The sequence below is a fragment of the Euphorbia lathyris genome, chromosome 1 (assembly GCF_963576675.1).
Source record: "Euphorbia lathyris chromosome 1, ddEupLath1.1, whole genome shotgun sequence".
NCBI lineage: Eukaryota > Viridiplantae > Streptophyta > Magnoliopsida > Malpighiales > Euphorbiaceae > Euphorbia > Euphorbia lathyris.
The window spans coordinates 47715829-47739134 of NC_088910.1; the positions used below are offsets into that span (position 1 = coordinate 47715829).

The 23306-nt window shown below is 31.3% G+C and overlaps 1 protein-coding gene across 1 annotated transcript; it reads left to right on the plus strand.

Annotated features, from left to right (window-relative positions):
• The first annotated feature begins 15751 nt into the window (after positions 1-15751).
• Positions 15752-23235, plus strand: LOC136231360 (5-formyltetrahydrofolate cyclo-ligase, mitochondrial). Its single transcript, XM_066020720.1, has 8 exons — positions 15752-16030; positions 16142-16282; positions 16378-16542; positions 17453-17494; positions 17612-17657; positions 22544-22614; positions 22719-22845; positions 22933-23235. Exons 1-8 carry the CDS (start codon positions 15775-15777, stop codon positions 22943-22945), a joined length of 861 nt encoding a protein of 286 aa, XP_065876792.1. The 5' UTR covers positions 15752-15774; the 3' UTR covers positions 22946-23235.
• The last annotated feature ends 71 nt before the right edge of the window (positions 23236-23306 follow it).

A 23306-nucleotide genomic window follows, 5' to 3' on the forward strand; every position in this document is an offset into this window, starting at 1 on the left:
GAGGGCGACGGCTAGGGTTTCATCGTGATAAGCTTCATCTTGTTCCTTTTTATGATTAATTTGTGTATTATAATTTTTATTTTTATAATTTATTTATTGATTAATTTAAAATATGTCTATATTAGACATTTGAGTAAATAATTTATTAGTCCCTTTATTTTTTTAACACACTATTTAGTTTTTGTATTTTAATAATATATTGTTTACTCCTTAATTTTTGTTTTATTCAACATTTTAGTCCTTCAGATATTTGAACTATTAAACTGTTTAGTCATATTTAAGGAACTAGACTATTGAATAGAACAAAAGTTAAAGAATTTTACGTAAATCTTTTATTTTTTGACATAATTTACGTAAGGTTTGACTAAATTTACGTAACCTTGTTATTTTAGGAGAAAAAATCCACAAACCTTATGAAAATTAGAGTTTTACGTAAAACCTTTGAACTTTATGTAAATCTTTTATTTTTAGATATAATTTACGTATAATTTGACTAAATTTACGTAACCTTTTTTATTTTAGGAGAAAAAAATTCTCAAACCTTGTGAAAATAGAGTTTTACGTAAAATCTATGACTTTTACGTAAATCTTTTATTTTATCAATCCCTATGTTAAATATCTAGCATATTGTTTAGTTCTCGTGTTTTAATAATATATTGTTTAGTTTTTATTTTTTATTTTGATCAACAGTTTTGTCACTTAAATTTTAAATTGTTAAACAGATTAGTCCCTCTATAAAGGACTAAAGTGTTGAATTGAGCTAAAATTAAGGACTGATTAGTGTATTATTAACATATAATGACTAAATAGTGATTAGATTAAAATATAGGGACTCATATATTATTTACCTTATAATTAATAATCTTTAAAATTACCATAATTAAATATTACCTGCTATAGCAGGTTACCTTTTTTATTAATTTTAATTAACATTATTTTTATTAACACATATCCAATTACTATTGGATACTAAAACAAAGTATGGTTACTTTATTTTCCAACAAAGTAACCATAGAATTTACCTAAATTATATATTTAAAATTTTTTCGAAAAAAAAGGTTATATATTTATATAAAATATCAATCCTTCCTATCTCAGTTAAAAAAAAAACATTTTTTACCATTTAAATAACCTAACATTAAAAAAATTGGCAAAAAACATCATTAGACCCTTATCTTTCATTTTTTTATTCATTAAAGGCCCGTTTGTTTTACCTGCTGTTTACTGTTACGGTTTGCTGTTACTGCTTGCTGTTGCTAGTTGATGTTTGCTGTTGGAGATGTTTTTCCAAAAAGCAGAGATTCTCTACTTTTGTAAAAGGTTGCTTTTCAGGTGTAAAAAGCAAACAGGAGGTCACTAACCAAATATCTCATACTGCTTTTCAGGTATAAAAGACAAATAGGAAGACCACTAACCAAACACCTAAAACTCTTCATTTTGAAGTGAAAAGGCAAACATGAGCACGAAAAGGAGCAACCAAACACCCCCTAAGTCATTAATCATTTATTTGGACATATTAAACTCCTTTATCATTTTTTTATCTCATTAAACTTTTGCTTACCAAATTATTAAGTTGTGAACATATAATTCTGTTAAAAATACATTATTAATTTCATTTTTATTTGAAATATAAAAAATATGTTTTACAGTTTGAATTAAAATTTCTATAGTTTTCCTTTAGTCACATTATACATCCAAAACTGCTTTCAAGCAGTAAAAAAAACGCAAATTTCAAATGCATGTGAAATGAATAGCTCTATCTTAACCGAGATTATGTTCAAAATTGATTTTTTTAGTCATTAAGGGCTTAATGTGATAAAAAAAATAAAAAATTAGGGATTTAATATAACTAAATAAAATATCAAAAATTTAATGAACCAAAAAACGAAAAATCAAAGGCCTAATGATGCTTTTTGCCAAACAAAATAGCCCATAAGAAAATTTTTAACTACTTCAACTTCTCCATTCAATTTTTGAGATTTTCTTTCCGCTTTTAACTAAAATATTTACTTATTTTGATTTTTCTTTATTGAATAATTTTTTTTGATCGATCTACTGTAGTGGTATGTTTGATAGTCTCTATTTTATTTGAATTTTTTTTGTTCTTTTTCGTATTTCTCCCTATATGGGTAGTCGCGGTCTCTCTTCCTATATGGATGATTGTGATATGTCTCCCTATATCATATATGAGTGTATGTCATATTTTTGAAAAACACATTATAAAGTCCATATCATTTGTCATTGTTGACTGTCCTGAAAGCTAAGGTATGTTTGGTTAAAAATCTAAAAAAAAAATAGACAAAAGGACCAAAAGATTAACGGTAATAAAATATAGAGACCTTATAATATATTTTTCAAAATAAGAGAACTAAACAATATTTTACGTAAAAAATGGAGATAGATAAATTATTTACTCTAACTATTATTAATACAAAAAATATTAATTAAATTAAAATAAATAAAATTTATTATCTTAAATTTTTTTTATATAATATGAGATTCACTAAAATAGGGTGTAATTGTCCAATCACTAGAAATAATTTTTGTTGGAAAGTATTTTGTAATTGGATAGTGTTTTTTTTGTGAGGTGGCATACTATTTAAGACCTTCAATATTTGATTAAAAAACAAATATCAATTTACAAAGATGGATTTAAAAGTCACTAACATGAGGTATTTGTGAGACTTTCTGGTAATTTTCAACGATCAATCAATGGGTGTTTGAGCTTTCCCTTATAAATTTGTCCCTGCCCATTTAACGATGATAATACAAAAAAAATGAATAGCATAATTTTTATGGCAAACAAAAAATTTAAACAAATATTTATCGTAAAGTAAAATCCATAAATAGATTACCAATCAAAAAAACCATATATATATAGAAAATAAAAATACCAAACCATCCCCTTTCAAAGCATCCTAGATGAGCTGATTTTGTACACCTTATATATCTAAATGCACATCCACCTAGCTTTATGCATAATTTAAGAGTAAGGTTGTCATAAAAAGTTGGTATTAGAGAGAAGAAAAAAAAAATTAATCCAAAGGAGCAATGTTATCAGAACCGGACCGGACATCAAACCGGATTGATAACTGGGTCACAGGTTACTTGGTCGGATCGGATGGTTCGGATTGGTCGAACCGGATGATATAATAAATAAATAAATAATATATATATATATATATAAATTTAAAATTATTTGAATACAATCTCCTAAGATTGTTGAATTATTCAAGAAGCACTCAAACTATGTGGAGGTGAAATTGATGGCGTGAGATGGACTTAAGTCAGAAAAAAAAAAAAACTCTTGAAAGCCACATCGAATAAGATGAATCTGAGCAAGCCAACAAGTGAGTATAAAAGGAAGTGAAAGGCTTGAGAGAGCACACAGCCTTGGTGAGCCAAAGCAGATTATTCTTTCACCTTTCATTGAAGAATAAATGCTCGCCCTCTTATTTAAAATTTGAAAAAAAAATAAAAAAAGAATTGTAGACCTGGGGTCACACCGGTTCCTGGTCGAACCGTCGGGTTTCGGTTCAATCCCGGGTCATTCCGGTTTGTTGAGCATTCAACAAACCGGAGAGGTTCGGACCGGTTGTCTGGCCGGTTTCTGGTTCAATTAATCGAACCGACCGGTCTGGTCTGAGCCTGATAACATTGCACAGGAGTATAGATAAGATGAGAGAGATAAAAACTATATACGTAGAGAGATTTTATTTTTGTAAACAAAAAGAGATGATCATGCATTTTTTTTTTTTTTGAAGATGGAGATGATTATGCTTAATTACTATTTTGTTAGCAATATCAATTAAAAAATTATAACATGAATAAGAAAATAATTTTATAAATTGAAGGACATAAATAATATAATTACAATAAATATGATATATTAAACTTTCAGACGAACCAGATGATAAATAAAGAAAGATTTAAACGCATGATGAAATCAATCTCCTTAAGAAAGAATTTGCTGCAATCGATACTTGTCTCCCAATATATAATAGAAGTGTGAGTAGAACTTTAATCTTTCGCGTTGAATCATCACTAGAAAACTAAGAAATAAGACGAACAAATCGAAGCAAAGGTTGAAGGAGTTGAACCAATTTTGGTAGAGATTAACTTTTTTAAATGAATTGTCTGTATTTCAAATGAGAAAAAAAATCACTCCATAGATATGGAGTTGGAATACTTTTTCCTCAATTAATTTAAGAACTAATTCACTTACTGAATTAATTCACATTAATAGTAATAAAACCAGTATAACCACTAAAATATTTTACAGAATTATTAATGAATATTAATTTAATTTAATTCCATTAATAAGATTTAATTTTCTAGTAACCACCATTCAGAATTTAAAATGATGAGCCCCGTATTTAAGTTTTCTTGAAGTTTTCTAAATAATAATAATAAAAAAAATTCAACATGTTAATAAACATAACAAGTCCATATTTTGTGGGGGATTTTATATGAAGAGCGAAGTTCTCCAACTAAGATAAAAGACATTCCATTTATATTTTAACACCTATTAATTAAACAAACTATTTTAAATCATTTATTATATTTCTCCATCAAGTAATAATGGAGTCAGAGACCATCTCCAAATTTCTCCATCGCTACCATTCTCCATCTTTGTTAGTCTTCGTCCACTGATGTGCCGATATTCACCGCTACTGTTCTTCATCACCGTCAGTCACCTCTATAACAGCAATTTAGCATCATTGGTCCAATCCCAAGTTCGCAGAAGGGAACTGCAGTTGTACTTTCACAACCATATAATTGACATGATATAATCAAATTTTTAGAGCTTCTTCTTCCCTAAATTGAAGGGAAATAAAAATAAAAACATATCTTTTAATTTGCATTTGCAACCATGCTTCTTCTTCACTAAATGGAATCCGAAAACCATAATTCGCACTTATAAGCATGCTTGGTTTTTTCAAATACCACTTTTAATTTCTACATACAGAAGCAAAAAGGCCACATAGAAAGGCAACAAACAACTTTAAAATTAATCAATTAAAAAAAGTACTATTCATCTTCTTCTTCTCTATAAATCAAAAGTCTATTTTGAGACTTCAATCGACCTATGAAATAGATTACCTTTTAGAGGTGGAATTACTAGCTAATAAATAGAAATTGAAAAGCACAATAAAAAAAAACTAATGGAGTTAAATCTTTTCAAATTTGTGTATTTATATTAAAAATCTAATAAAAACTGAAAAGCCAACTCATATGGTTTTGGGTGCGATAGGGAATGGAAGCCGGCGTTGATGGAGAATGGTGATGATGGAGACTATGGAGAAACTATGGAGAAATATGTTAAATTAATTAAAATAATTAAGGTGTAAGTTATCTCTTTTAACTTCTCTAACTTGCTATTTTTTAAAACCCGGAGCAACATCAATTTACCACCAACGTATGTCATGGTACTTGTAACTTTTTTCCATTAGCCATTACAAAAGAGCAAACAAATAACAATATCCATTGACACATTATACTGAAAAGAGCAAAATACATTCTCAAATACCTAAAAAGAATGTCATAAACATAAAAAAATGTAGTTTGAAATTGATTGAAATTCCCTTCTGTATTTTGCTTTTATGATTGCATATGCGGATATGCGATTCACATTTTATCATTTGTATCGCATATTTTATAAATGTGATGAGAAATCCTATATGCACATATATATAGAAGAAGTTATCACATTTTTTAAAGGTGTTCGCAATTTGCAATCTGCGAACAACATATACCAGACTTGTATATTATTATATGCGTAGAAACTTTGAGTATAACAGTTCTAACATTTCAATTGATTAATATGTGTTTTTTCTAAAATTAACTTACCTGATCTTTGAAGATAAATGTTGAACGTGATTTGGAGGCAGATGTTGAAGCTTGGAAGTGATTTAGAGACAAATGTTAGAGCTTGAAAGTGATTTGGAGATAAAATAGAATTGATTCTTGAAAGTGTTTGTTATATATATATATATATATATATATATATATATATGAGTGAGATCCAGTGTGACAAGGGGTTAGGGTGTAACAATAAGCTTATTGTGTGACATAACAAAACTACGTAATTTTAATGATAATTAAAAAGGGAAATGTGGCAAATTTGTAAATAAAATGAAAGAGAGGATAGAGAAAATTGTTTTATTTCTTTTCTTTAAAATACATTTTCCCGACATCTCTAACATTATTTTTCGAAAATTTTTATACTATTAGACTCGTCTAAATTAGACGGTCATTTTCGAAATATACTATTAGACTCGTCTACATTTTCCGGATGGACGTTTTCCGGTGAGAACAAAATTGCCCAGAAAATTCTCAAAAAAATTCAGAAAATGTAAAACATCATTCTAAGAAACTTTAATTCTTGGATCGAAGCGAGATTTCTTACGGTTTAGTCCCAATAAAACTTTTTCCTTAATTTTATCAATTTTACATGCTTCAACAATTTGTTGGGTCAAAACTGTAAGGAATCTCCCTTTGAGCCAAAAATTAAAGTTTCTTAAAATAATGTTTTAAATGTTTTGGAATTTTTTGATAATTTTCTGGGCACGTTTTTTGTCCTACTTACATTGTTCCAAATCAGTGTACCATTTGTTCCAACATAATACTTATATTGTTCTAACAGAAAATTGTTTTATTTCTTTTATTTAAAATACATTTTTCTGACATTTCTAACCTCGTTTTTCGAAAAATTTTATACTATTAGACTCGTCTAAATTAGACGGTCATTTTAAGATCCCTGATGTTCAAGTAAAAAAAATTTCGGTGAACGGAATCCGGGTAGGCGTTTTCTGGCGAGAAAAAAAGTGCCCAGAAAATTCTCAAAAAATGTAAAACATTATTCTAAGAAATTTTAATTCTTGGGTCGAAGCGGGATTTCTTACGGTTTAATCCCAATAAAACTTGTTTCTTAATTTTATCCATTTTACATGCTTCAACGATTTATTGTGTCAAAACTATAAGGAATATCGCTTTGAGCCAGTAATTAAAGTTTCTTAAAATGATTTTTTACATGTTTTTGAATTTTTTTATAATTTTCTGAGCACGTTTTTTGTCCTACTCACATTGTTCCAAATCAGTGTACCATTTGTTCCAACAGAAAAATGTTTTATTTTTTTCTTTTAAATACATTTTCCTGACATTTCTAACCTCGTTTTTCGAAAAATTTTATACTATTAGACTCGTTTAAATTAGACGGTCATTTTAAGATCCCTGAAGCTCAAGTAAAAAAAATTTCGGTGAACGGAATTCGGGTTGGCCTTTTCTGGCGAGAAAAAAATTGCTTAGAAAATTCTCAAAACATTCCAAAAAATGTTAAACATTATTCTAAGAAACTTTAATTCTTGGGCCGAAGCGGGATTTCTTACAGTTTTGACCCAATAAATTGTTGAAGGATGTAAAATGGATAAAATTAAGGAAAAAGTTTTATTGGGACTAAACCGTAAGAAATCCTACTTCGACTCAAGAATTAAAGTTTCTCCAAATAATGTTTTACATTTTCTGAAATTATTTGAGAATTTTCTATGCATTTCTGAGTTTTTTTTTATCGGAAAACGTCCATCTAACCGTTGGATTCCGTTGATTTGGGACTAAATCGTAAAGAATCTCATTTTGAGTCAAGAATTAAAATTCTCAGAATAATGTTTTACATTTTTTGGATATTTTTTTCTCACAGAAAAACAAATCGCCGGATTCCATTCATCGAAATTTTTTTTACCCGAGCTTCTGTGATCTTAAAATGACCGTCTAATTAAGACGAGTCCAACAGTATAAATTTTTTTGAAAAACAAGATTGGAAAAGTTGGAAAATGCATTTTAAAGAAAAAAAATAAAACAATTTTCTCTTTCATTTTATTTACAAATTTGTCACCTCTTTTTGGTTAATTATAAAATTGGTCCTTGTCACACAATAAGGTTTGTCAGACCATAAGAAATGTGTCACACCTGATCTCATATATATATATATATATATATATATATATATATATATATATATATATGGGGTTGGTTTTAATGGTGAGCACTAAATTATCTCCATGGATGGTGAGCGATTAATATCCATTGGATCAAGATCTAATGGTCCATAATTTAAGTTGACATTTAATATTAAAAAGGTTTTACCTGCTGACATGTCAGTTGTAACTTAGAATATTGTGCTTTAAAAACGTTTTCTCTTTCCTCAAGATATAACCAACTTTCAAGAAATAATTTTTTTTCTTCGGATGTTTTTATTTTGCATAAGAAGACGTCTTTTTTTGAGTAATTTTGTATCCGTCTAATCAATGTTATATGCATTAAATATATTTCTCTTGATAAATGCTTATTAATTGGGAACATGAAAAGCTTGACATTGGAAATGTACAATATTATTTATGACAATCAAATACAATATTATTTATAAAGAGTATATCTCCATTTTTCTATCTTCTTATTTTTCATTCAACTCTTTTTTCTTTTCTTTTTCTAATTTCCTCTCCTAACATTAGCACTCTACATCTTTCTCTTATTTTATTTTTCTTCATCAGCTCATTTTTTCTTTCTTAGACTCTCTCATCCTTTTCCGTTTTTTTCTCCTTTAGATATGTCCCCTTAAGTCTTACATCTCTTTTCTTTTATTTAGTCCAACCCCTCTTTTAATTTTTTCTTTTTTTTTTGTTTATTATCTTCACAAATCATACCCCCTTCTTTCCACATCCTTATCTCTTACCTTTTTTTTTTTGAGATTTTGGTCTTCTAATTAATGGTGTTGTCCCACCTATTTATTACTTTCATCTCTTGTCTCTGCCTTTTTTCTTTTCAAGTCTCCTCCTCTTTTTCTTCCATACTTTTGTCTTTTATTGATTTTCTTGTTTTAACTTAAAACTAAGTAATAATAAGTGTAATGGAATTACGTAAACTAAAAACTAATAATAATAATAATATAAAAAAACGATGTTTTCTTTGTTCAGTTTTTCTACATTTTTAGACTATTCAGATAAGGAGATGTTTCTAGCTTTTCTCATCGTGTTCCAAACCGTGATCCCATACGACGAGACGTGGGGCCCACCTGCAACATGCTGAGCAAAGATAACTATAATTCCATCACGAAGGTCGAAAAAGTTCATGCTAATAGTAACATAACATAACGTAACGTGACGTGACGTAACGTGACATGACATGACGTAACGTGACATAACGTAATGTAACATAATGTAAGGTGACATAACGTGATGTGACGTAACGTAACGTGACGTGACATAATGTAACGCAACGTGACGTGACGTGACGTAACGTAACGTAACGTGACGTAACGTAACGTAACGTAACGTACCGTGACGTAACGTAACATAACGTAATGTAACCTAACGTGACGTAATGTAACGTAACTCGACGTGACGTAACATAATGTCAGGTAGCGTAACATAAGTAATCTAACATAACATAACATAACGTAACATAAGGTAACATAACTTGACATGACGTAACGTAACGTAACATAATAATATAAGCTCAATTTATGTAAAGTTATTAAGTTACAAAATCAAAATCACATCTTTAGAAATAATTTACGAAACTGAAATATTACTGAAAACATCACTAAACTGAAAATCCTTGTAAGGTCAATTTGTAAATCTTTAGTTTTTTTACATTTCTTTAAGCTTTCAACTTAGTGTAACGTAACGTAACATAACATAAAGTAACGTAAACTAGCGCAACTGAACGTAACGTGACCTAATTTAGTGTAACTTATTGTAACATAACATAATGTAACCTAACCAAACTTTACTGAACCGAAACATCACTAAATTGAAACATTACCGAACTCAAACATCACTTAACTAAAATATCACTAAACCGAAATATTACTGAACTAAAACATTATAGAACTCAAACATCAATAAAATGAAACATTACTGAACTGAAATATCATTAAACTGAAACATCACTGAACTGAAACATTATTGAACCGAAACATTACTGAACAAAAACATCAAACAACACTAAACTGAAATATCACTGAACTGAAACATCACTGAACTGAAACATTACTCAATTGAAACATTAATGAACTAAAACAATACTGAACTGAAACATCACTAAACTAAAATATCACTGAACTAAAATATCACTAAACTAAAACATCACTAAACTGAAACATCACTGAACTGAAATATTACTGAACTTAAACATTACCGAACTGAAACAACACTGAACTGAAACATCGCTGACCTAAAACATTACTCAACTAAAACATTGCTGAACTGAAACAATACTAAACTGAAACAATACTAAACTGAAACATTACTGAACTGAAACATCACTGAACTAGAACATCACCAAACTAAAACATCACTAACCTGCAACATCACTGAACTGAAATATTAGTGAACTTAAACATCATTAAATTGAAACATCACTGAAGTGAAACATTACTTAGCTAAAATATTACTGAACTGAAACATCACTAAACTGAAACATCACTGAACTGAAACATTACTGAACTAATTTTACTGAACTAAAACATCACTGAACTGAAACATCACTGAACTGAAACATCATTGAACTGAAACATTACTAAACTGAAATATTACTGAACTAAAACAACACTGGACTGAAAATCCTTAAGATTGTAAGCTCAATTTGTAAATCCTTAGGTTTTTTTATTTCTTTAAGCTTTCAACGTAATGTAACTTAGCACAATTTAACATAACGTAACCTAAATTAGTGTAACTTATCGTAATGTAACATAATGTAATTTAACCAAACTTAACATAATACAACTTAGCGGAACTTAACGTAACATAACTAAGTTGTAAAGTAACTTAATGTAAGCTTAATTTATAAATCGTTAGGATTGTAAGCTCAATTTCTAAATCTCTAGGACTGTAAGCTCAATTTATAAATCCTTAGAAATGTAAGCTCAATTTGTAAATCCTTAGGGTTTTTTTATTTCTTTAAGCTTTCATTTATTTACAAAAAATCATTTAGCTTACAATCCCTAACGTAACGTAACATAATAAATATAAGCTCAATTTATAAATCTTTAGGATTGTAAGCTCAATTTAAAAATTTATCAATGTTAGGAGTGAAATTACTCTTCACTGCCAAGGTTAGGGGCAAAATTGCACTATGTTAGGGTGAAATTACTCAAACATTACTGAACTCAAACATCATTGAACTGAAGCATCGCTAACTGAAACATCACTGAACTGAAACATCACTTCACTGAAACATCACTGAACTGAAATATTACTAACCTGAAACATTAGTCAACTGAAATATTACAGAAATGAAACATCACTGAACTGAAACATTACTGAATTGAAACATTACTAAACTGAAATATTATTGAACTAAAATTTTATTGAACTAAAACATCACTGAACTAAAATATTACTCAACAAAAACATCACTGAATTGAAATATTACTGAACTGAAACATCACTGAACTGAAATATTACTGAAGTGAAACATTACTGAAATGAAACATCACTAAACTGAAATATCACTGAACTTAAATATTACTAAACTGAAACATTACTTAACTGAAACATTACCAAACTGAAACATTACTGAATTGAAACATTACTAAATTGAAACAATAGCGAACTGAAAAGTTATTCAACTAAAACATCATTGAACTGAAATATTACTAAACTGAAACATCACATAATAGAAACATCACTGAACTAAAACATCATTGAACTAAAATATTACTGAACTAAAACATCACTAAACTGAAACATTACTGAACTTAAAGATTACTAAACTCGAACATTACTGGCCTGAAACATTACTAAACTCAAACATTACACTAAATTCAAACATTACTGAACTGAAACATTACTGAACTGAAACATCACTGAACTGAAACATCACTGAACTAAAACATCACTCAACTGAAACATCACTTAACTAAAACATCATTGAATTGAAATATAGAAACCTTACTCAACTGAAACATTACTGAATTGAAACATCACCGAATTGAAACATTACTAAACTAAAATATTACTGAACTAAAATATTATTGAACTAAAACATCATTGAACTGAAATATTACTAAACTGAAACATCTCTGAACTGAAACATCACTGAACTGAAATATTACTGAAGTGAAACATTACTGAACTTAAACATCGCTGAATTGAAACATCACTGAATTGAAATATTACTAAACTGAAATATTACTAAACTGAAATATTACTGAACTGAAACATTACTAAATTGAAATATTACTAAACTGAAACATTAGCGAACTGAAAAATTATTGAACTAAAACATCACTAAACTGAAATATAACTGAACAGACCACTCAATAGAAACATCATTGAACTGAAACATCACTGAACTGAAATATTACTGAACTGAAACATCACTGAACTGAAACATTATTGAACTTAAAAATTGTAAAACTGAAACATTACTGGACCGAAATGTTACTAAACTCAAACATTACACTAAACTGAAACATTACTGAACTGAAACATCACTGAACTGAAACATGACTCAAATGAAACATTACTGAACTGAAACATTACTGAACTGAAACATTAGTTAACTGAAACATCACTCAACTGAAACATTACTGAACTGAAACATCACTGAACTGAAATACTACTAAACTAAAACATTACTGAATTGTAACATCCTTAGACTGAAATATTACTAAACTGAATATCACTGAACCAAAACATCACTGAACCGAAATATCACTGAACTGAAACATCATTGAACTGAAACATCACTAAACCAAAACATCACTGAATTGAAACATCATTGAACTGAAATATTACTAAACTGAAACCTTACTCAACTGAAATATAACTGAACTAAAACATCACTGAACTGAAATATTACCGAATAAAAATATTACTGAACTGAAACATTACTGAACTAAAATATTACTGAACTAAAACATCACCAAACTGAAACATCACTGAACTAAAACATCACTGAACTAAAACATCAATGAACCAAAACATCACTAAACTAAAACACCATTATAACGTAACGTGACGTAACGTAACGTGACGTGACATGACGTGACGTGACGTGACGTGACGTAACGTAACGTGACGTGACGTGACGTGACGTAACGTGACGTCACATGACGTCACATGACGTAACGTGATGTGACGTGACGTAACGTAACGTAACGTAACATAACGTAACGTGACGTGACGTGACGTAACGTAACGTGACGTAACGTAACGAAAAGTTGGACATAATTAATGTAACGTGACGTGACGTAAACTCAATTTACGTAAAGTTATTATGTTACAAAATCAAAATCACTTAGTTTCGCAAAAAATGTTACTTTCATGTAAAATTTTTGAACTTTATGTCAATCTCACATCTTTGGAGATAATTTATGTAAAGTTGGACATAATTAATGTAAATTTGTATTTTTAAGTAACGTAACGTAACATAACATCATGTGGCGTAACGTAATGTAACATAACATAATGATTATAATCTCAATTTATAGATCCTTATGATTGTAAGCTCAATTCAAAATCTTTAGCTTTTTTTTTTATTATTTCTTTAACCTTTCATTTATTTATAAACAGTCATTGAGCTTACGATCCCCAACCGAACGTAACGTAATGTAACGTAATGTAACGTAACGTAACATAGCGTAACGTAACGTAGTGATTATATTCTCAATTTATAGATCTTTAGGATTGTAAGCTCAATCTATAAATTCTCAGGATTGTAAGCTCAATTTAAAATCCTTAGCTTTCTTTATTTCTTTAAGCTTTCATTTATTTATAAATAGGCATTGAGCTTATGCTCCCCAACCGAACATAATGTAACTTAGTGCACGTAACGTAACGTGACGTGACGTGACGTGACGTGATGTGACGTGACGTGACGTGACGTAACGTAACGTGACGTGAGATAACGTGACGTGACATGACGTGACGTGATTTCACTTGACGTGACGTGACGTAACGTAACGTAATATTACTGTGAGCACAGACTTTTCTGACTCTTGTGATGAAATTATAGTTACTTTGCTTAGTACGTTGCAGGTGGATCCTGCGTTGTGTCGCGCGGAATCACGGTCCGAAATTTAATAAAAAAAAGGTTAGAAACAGCTCATTATCTTAGTAGTCCGGAAATATGGAAAAACCGAATGAGGTACAAACCGATTTTAGAAATATAAGAATCCAAAACCCAAGACTTCTGATATTTATCCATATTTTTATTATTTATATTATCTCATATTATTGTCCATATTAGTATATAGTTCACATAATTTTTGTTCTACTTATTATTATAAAAAATTTTAAAAAAAACAAATAAATAAGAAGAGAGGGAATGGACCAAGGAAAGAATCAGGAAATAAAGAGTCCAGGAGACTAAATAATAAGGATTAGGGAGATCAGTGAAGGAAAAAAATGGGGTTCTAGAAAGGGGAGAGCTAATAAGAACAGAAAAAACGAAATGGAAGGGAAATTATTTTAAATGATTTCATGTACAAATTATTTTTATGGATTTATTATAGAAAGAGAGTATTTTTGAAAAACGTGGACAATTATTTATTATAGAGAGAGAAATATACATTTAGGTAACCTGATAATCTATTGGTAACCTGCTATAGCAGGTCATTTAATTAAAATATATTAGTCTCCATGGATGGAGACTCACCATTGAGAACTCCTCCGTATATATATATATACACACACACACACTAAGGGTATTTTTGAAAAATATGTAGAATACTCTATTTTAGTATAATGTATAAGAATGAGTCTAAGTATGTAAATGAGCATCTCCTAAGGTATAGTTTTGTAAATTACATGGAAAAGGATAGTCGATCATTGTTACGTGAACCGAAATATTCCTAACTTAGAATTTCAAGTCATTCTAAATTGGAAGTTTGAAGTTTAACAGGGTGAGAGTTAAATGAGATAATGGAAATGAAAGAAAAATGTTGGAAATGAAAGTTAAAAATCAACATTATTTGAGAGTTTATAGAATATAATTAAGGTTAAAAGTTTAACTTCGTGAGTTTAAATATGTAGGAAAAAGAAAGTTAAGTTTACTGTGCAGAGATAAATTTTGTTAATGAATTTTCCATTACTTCCATTAACCCCAACTTGAATGTTAGAGTTTGAAGGTTAAAATAAGTAAGTATTTGATTTTCATTAACATTCATTTATTCTATATCGCAAAAAAAAAAAAAATTCATTTATTCTTCAAAAACAACTCCCACGTAATCCCGAAGTTTAATGGCAAAAAGCATACTAACATTGTTATATTTTTTTATGGGAAAATCCATTTTTATTATGGTGCATTAACTATAATCTACTATTTCAACATATTAGATTTCCTTTTTTTTTTTTTTGTCATATTAAGGCTCTTGTAATTAAAAAAAAACATTTTTATTATAAAACTCGTTTTATAAAGAATTAATCACTTCATACATTTTTAATAGATCGAAAACAATTTTTTATATATGTAATGTAGCTATAAAAAAATGTAAAAATCTTATTTTGAACAACAAAAATAAATAATACTCTACTAATCAAGTTTTATATTATGGAACGACTAATTTGATAAAAATAGACTTTAATGTAAAAAAAAAAAGATAAAAAATTTAATATTTAAATGGAATAAATGCACCAAAATTGGAATGGTTATTCTTTTTGCCAATTTCATTTAATGATGTACTATCCATAAATATTTTTCTTTTTGTAATTTTGAGGCTTATTCTGTGGTTTTTATGCACAAACAAAAAAGAAAAGGACTAAAAGTGAAATAATGTGGCAAAGTAAGCTCCCACCACCACCACGATTCAAGGCAGCGCTGATGCTTCATCTCTGCACAGTTTCACCAACTTCACTACCACCACCAACCCCGCTGCTCCACTCCTCCCGCCCCATCGGCCGCCGCCTAACTGCTACGATGACCACAGAATCAGCCCATTTTGACGAAATATTCAAGCAGAAACGGATCCTCCGATCTAAAGTCCGGAAGGCCCTTAGGTCCATGGACCCCTCTCTCCGATCTCAAGAAGGTAGCTCTATAATTACACTTCACTTTTCCGACTATTCTTAATTTTATGTCATTAGTCTTTTGCTAATCTGTTCGTTTAATAATTAGCTCCTGTATGGGTTTTATTTACTAGATAATGCAATTCAGAATATGGTTTTGGAAGCTCCATGGTTCAAGTGTTCCCGGAGATTATGTGCTTATATAAGTTGCAGCGCTTTGCGCGAGGTCGATTCGTCGAAGTTGTTATCGGAGAGTTTGCAGAACCCGGTTAAAGGTTAATGCTTTGAAATTTGTAGTCTAATAAGTTCATTTTCGATTAAACATGGATTACAGAGGATAATTGTGCCAATTGATTTTGTTTGAGTATAGATGGGTATTCTCAGACTGCAAAGAAGCTTTATGTTCCGCGTGTTGAGGATAAGAATAGTCACATGAGAATGCTGAACATCTCAAGCATGGATGATCTTATTGCTAACTCAATGGACATTTTAGAGCCAGCTCCTTCAGATCATCTTGGAAATGCACGGGAAGATGGTTAGTACGGTGGACAAGAATAGAAAGAATCTCAATTTTCTTGCATTTTGATAGAGATAATTAGGTTGTGGATATGCCCCTGTTCTCTGTGCTTAAAAATGTAGGAACTGTGTTATGCACTAGCTAGTCCTTGGACCTTATCCTTCTTGTTCTTTAGAGAATCTTTATAAATTTTTTTTTACTATTTTTCATATTTGAAATAGTAGTACAAGTCCAATATGTATTGATAACTTGACAGTGCAAAATATATTTGCACAAGGTAAAGTCACTATATACAAACCAGTTAGGGGGGCGGCCCGGTGCACTACGCGTCCCCGCTAAGCGAGAGTCCGGAGAGGGGTCCCACCACAAGGGTGTACTGGGGGCAAGCCAGTAAACCAACAATTTGATCTGCTTTTCCATATAATGGACTCAAATTTTGATCAATTAGCAGTAGGCAAACTGATGTACCAATATGTCAAATAGTATCTCAAGTGGGTATAGAATCTAGGCCTTTTTGCTCTTAGTTTCTCTGCCATGAATTTTAGCTGTTGAGCAATGGAAGATTGTTTTATTTAGTTACACCAGAATGACAATAGCTAGAAGCTAAAGACTTACAGTGACATCACTTTTTGTATTTGCTCTTGTGTTATTTGCAAAAAAATTCTCAAGGTTAAGAAAGTCAATCCAAGCTTTTCAAATCTGTTCATGGTGTTTTTGTCTTTAGAATGTCCAAAGATGTATGGCACATCTCTCTAGATAAAAACATGTTATTTATCTTTATTTTCTACGAATCTGAATGCCAGTTACAATGTAATATTTCGGGTATGCATTATCTAAAGATATTTGGATGCTAACATTTCATCATGTTGTTTATTTACTTTTGGGTTTGTGTAATACTTGTAAATACTAAAGATTTATTATTGTGCAGTAATGGAAGCAAGTGACCCAGTTGATTTGCTCCTCCTGCCTGGTAACATTGCTATTTTTAAGCCTTGTTCTGTTTATATTGTTAAATGTTCATAGGATAACTTTTTATGGCTGGAAAGGCAACGGAGATAGATAATGCTCATCCTTGTAATGTTCCCAGGACTTGCATTTGACAGATCTGGAAGACGCTTGGGCCGTGGTGGAGGGTGAGTTTATGGATCTTATCTGTAGCTCCTATATACTCTCTTACCTCGTGAACTCTTGACAGATATTATATATTTACACAACAATCTATATGCAATCCCTGAAATCTTCGGAATCCAACCCTTGGAGACCATGTTGCTTAGGTTACATGATGCTAGGCTTTGTAGATATTTTTTTTCCCCTTAAATCACACATTAGTCTCTGTTAGAATAATTGTTAATAGGGATAAGGCCAAGTTTGACCCTAACGTTTTCGGTGAAGTGCAGATTTAGCCCTAATGTACAAAATGGTGCAAATTTAAACTTAACGTTTCAAAGCAAGGTCAATTTTAGCCCTACGTTACCGAAAATTTTAAATAACTGGTTTGACGGTTATTTAACTGTCGTATCATACCTTTGTTTATCATACATTTCAAACAAGTTTGTCGATAAATTGAAGCAGTTTCGTACATTTTTGTTTAGTTATTTGTAACTACATTAGTAACAAAGTAGACATTTTAGACACATTGACAAAAAGATTTGTGATTAACTTATATGTGACACACTTAGTTATTTTAGCATTTTCCCAAGTTTTTTTTGTAACTGTATTAGCTATGCATTAAGTATCTTAGCCATAATTGATGTTTAGAAGGTACGATGAGACAGTTAAATAACAGTCAAACGAGTCTCTAAAATTTCGGTGATGCAAGGCTAAAAATTAAATTTAGACCATTTCATATGTTAGGGCTAAATCTGCACTTCATAAGGGTCAAATTACCCTTATCCCTTATTAATAATTTTCTTGTCACATGTAGGCTGTTTGCCTTGCAGCTTATGTTTCCATGCTATTGTAACTTTTGAGAGAAGAAGAGAAAGATGAATCTCATTGATTGAAAAGAAAAGTATCTGTTACAATGATATTTATACTCAAGCATATATGCCGAGTCATCTAACAAGAATAAGAAAATGGCTAAAAAGCCCCTAAACTTATTTCATTTCTCAACAGCCTCCCTCAAGATGAAAGTCATGTTGTATAAGAAAGTAACTTCATCTTGGACAACGCTACGGACATCTGAGAAGCACTTAAAGGTTTGGTAAGTAAATCAGCTAACTGATTAACAAAAGCAACATAAGGTGCAGAAATAAAACCAGATTCTAAGTGTTCCCTCACTATATGACATTCTATAAAGCTTGAATGGGAAGCTGCGTGAAATCTTGAATTCACGAAGTAAGTATGACAACCATTTAAGTTCACAAGAAGTACTGGACATTGACCTATACTTGCTCAGAAATACACAATACCTTTTAACTGAACGCCTTGTTATCTTGCATCTTCCCCAGTCAGAATCGCAATATGCAGTTAAAGCTGTTACATAAGTATTTGCTACATAAAACATGCCTAAATTTATAAAGGCGCATCCATATGAATGTTGTGTGAACTGGCAATAATCATGTGCCGATTTCTTGAAATCCATTAGCAATAACTGTTCAGTGAAGGCCTTATTCCATTGTCACTTTGTTTGCTTCAAACCACACAAGGATTTAGATAACTTGCAAACATGCCTTTGTTTTGCCTTGCTATAGCCTTCTGGAGGCGACATGAACAATTCTTCATCAATTGTTCCATGTAAGTAAGTGTTATTTGTGTCAATTTGGTGGATGGACCATTGCTAGAAAAGCTCTTACTGTCACAACTTTAGTAACAAGCGAGAAACTGTCATGATAGTCAATCCCTAGTACTTGATTGTAGCCCTTGGCAACCGGCCTTGCTTTGTATCTTGACACTGTCCCATTAGGTGCATATTTTACCCTAAACACCCATCTTGAAGCTATAGGTTTCTCTCCATTAGGGAGCGAAACTAGTTCCCTAGTTTGGTTTTGTTCAAGAGCTTCAGTCTCTTGCTTCATAACATCTTCCACAATGAGGATTACCTCTGGCATCAAACCTGAGCTAAAAAGGCTGTATAAACCAGGGTGCTAATGGATTTTCTCATGATCTGTTGGGAACTGAAGGATGAAATTATATTTCTTCTAAATTCACAGATTCATCGTAGGGTGACAAAGGAGGTTGTATTTCATTTGTATTATGTTCATTAAGAACATGATCACAAGATAATGGTGCAGGGGGGAATTTCTAAAGATTCACCAAGAGGCATAGCAATAGGTAAAGTCGAAGATGGGCTAGAATTCTCTATTAATGTAACAGAAGATTTATCATAAGGAAAAATGGTTTCTATAAACTGAACATCATCTCTGGAGACACATATTGTATGTGTTTCAAGATTATAAACTTTCCAACCCTTCTGTCCTGGTGATCCTCCCAAGTATACACACCGAAAAGCCCTATTATCAAACTTATCTTTATGAGGCACCACATTCAACATAATATAGTCTTTGCACCCAAATATAATCAGGTTGTTTATTGTAAAGCACTTGAAAAGGGCACTTCCAGTCTAAGACTTTTGTTGGTGAAACATTTAATAATGTTGTAGCATGTAACAAGGCTTTCCCCCAAAATTTGTTTGGGAAACTAGTTTGTTTAAGCAAGGCTCTAGCAACCAATACCAATGACCTATGTCTCCTTTCAACTACACCATTTTGTTGGGTGTATAAACATAAGTCTTGTGATGAACTATACCATGATCATGTAAAACAATTTGGGTGGGGTTATTTTCAAACTCGAGCCATTATCAGTTCTAATTTTGGCAACAACACATTGGAATTGAGTCTTTACCATTTTAAAGAAAAGAAACAATCCAGTATGTTAGGGACTTGGTGTTTATGTTTAAAGAGTATAGTCCATGTGACTCACTGTGATTATCTACAATAGTGAGCATGTATCTATCCTCTGGGAATGAAGGTTTATGATATGTCCCCAACAATCTGTGTAGAAGTTCAAAAAAGGTATCCTAGATTGTATAATTCCAAGCTTAAAAGGTTTTCTAGCTTGTTTGGCTTGACGACAAGTAGTACAACCAGAAATTTTATTCAGCTTGGAAAGGATTTCTACATGATTCATTTTAATATTAGATATGTCCTAATCGTTTGTGCCCCAAAACATTATTACCAAAGGATGAACTGATAAGATAATAAAGCCCTTTGTGCAAAATCGTCGATAGCCAAGATTGTTCTATAACTGTGGTCCTACAGAACACAACACTCATCTGAAATCTTCATCTCAGTCTTTGTATTTAGTGATAATAAATTGTACTGAAAAGCTGACATATAAAGTATGCGGTTCAAAACAAGTTGTGTTTTGAATTTCACATCACCAATATAGTGAACGTTATGTATAGAATTATCAGGCAAGAACACTTTTCTACCAGTAGCAAGTTTAACAATTTGCGAGCACCAGTATTGAATATCCAGGATTCAGGAGACCTGCACAAGAAACTCCAGCAAATGCAATAAGATTTGTTGTTGTTGTAGATGTAGAAGGTAGAGAAGAATCAGCTGAATGCTTTCCTTTGCATCTCATAACTCGCTGAACCTCTTTCTGATTGATTTTCCATTTCTCTTTCTGATTGATTTTCCATTTCTGCATCTGAATCTGTGTCCTCAAGTGGAGTAGCTTGATCAAAACTTAGATTAGCCCGAGGACCTGAAATAGATCCAGGTCTTTGAACTCTTTTGCCTTTATACCAATCTGGATAACCTCTCAATCAAAAAAATTCACTCTTTCTCATGTCCACCCTTGTGACAATATGAACAAAACTTATTATCCTTATTTTGCCTTGGCTTAAAACTCTTTTGTTTGTCGAACTAAAACGATTATCCTGAGTTTTAGTGGATGTTGTTGTAATGTTGGCAAAATCTTGTTGAATTTCTCTAGTGACATCTCTTTGCTTTTCAATTCACAAAAACATCGAATACGCCTTAGTAACAGATGGACCCATGAGAAGAATTTGATTTCGAATGTGATCGAAATCTGGATTCAAGCCCGGTAGAAATTGCATAAGATGCTCCTCTTCAATTTGTTCCTGAATTAGCTTACGAGCCTCACCACATGTACATGATATAACTGGCTTTAGAGAAGCATATTCATCCCACATCCGTTTAATTTTGTTAAAAATTTCAACAATCCACATATTTCTTTGAGTAATCCACAGATCTCGCAATGCAAATGAAAAATAAGAGGTCCATTACATTCTACATAGCTCTCATCTATTTCGTTCTACATATTTCTGGATGTTGCGAATAGAAAACATCTGCAAATTCGCGACTCAGAGAATTGATAATCCAAGAAAATACCAAATCATCCTTCTCTTTCCATTGAGCATATTCCACAAAAAAATTCTAAGCTGGTGCTTCATCTTTGAGGATAAAACCCGTCTTGCGTTTTGCGCTCAATGCGAGTAACATAGAGAGCTTCCATGATGTGAAATTCTCACCAGTAAGAACTGAACTCACAAGCACTAAGCCTGGATTGTCGTGATGAGAATGAGAATGATTTTCTAGATTTATAGTCATTGTTTGTGATTCTGAATTTTCTGTAGATTCAATGGAATTGACTTCCTCTTCCCCATCTCGTGTTAGTAGAGCATTGCGTAGCTCTTTCTTCTCATAATCTTTAATTGCTAGTGAAGAACAAACACACTTGGATGGAGCTCAACCAATGCTCTGGTACCATATTGTAACTTTGAGAGAAGAGAAAGATGAATTTCATTGATTGAAAAGAAAAGCATCCGTTACAATGGTATTTATACTCAAGCATATATGCTGAGTCATCTAACAAGAATAAGAAAATGACTGAAAAGCCCCTAAACTTATTTCATTTCTCAACACACGCCCTTCAAAATTTTCTGATTTTCTGCTGCACTAAATACACATTTGCAAGTTAATGTTTCTGCTAATTGGGCTATTGAATGATATGTGAATTTTCTTCTTGACACGTTTAATGGAAACTCAAGTTATTACGACACCTTTTTGAGCAAATATCAAGAACTAGCAAGGGAAAGGAACTGGAAGAAGCCTCTCCTTGGTATGTTTATTTTTGCACTTTCTCTAGTATGCAAAATGAAATGTAGCAGAAGTTGCAATTAGGTTAAGCTATTCTATTTTTAACAACTTGATCTGGTTCTGTAGTGGCACTGTCTTACTCTTCACAACTCATCGATGAAGAAGCTATACCAGTTACTCCTCGTGATGTGTTGGTGGACGCCCTTGTGACTCCATCTGGTGTCATTCCCATTTCCCAATCTGCATCGGAAAGGTGTTGCTCACTAAAAGTCTGTTTCACTCTTCTATAGATAAGTTTTGATTACTGTTCTAAAGGTTGTCATTCCATTTGTCTTTGCAGGATGCAGATTTGACATTAGACTTTGAAACCCACAATTGCGAATCTTCTGATATGCTGATGAGTGAGGGGGAGGGTTATATGTTCTGATGTGCCAAATGCAGCTTGTGTCATCGGAACCGGATCAGAATTATGTGTGGTACCTTTGGAGGCCTTAGCTAATTGTCCACGAACTTGACTTTTAGCTTACAGAAAACAGAACATGAATTAAAATGGTTTTGCTGTGCTTTGTATTTGATGAGCATAAGTAACAAACATGTCATGTTGTAAAGACAGGAAAATGGAAGGGAAGTTTGTTATTCTATATTTTGCTTCTTTAACAAGTCCATGATCGAATCATCATATAATAGAAACACTTGAGATTTTTCAGTGGGGTC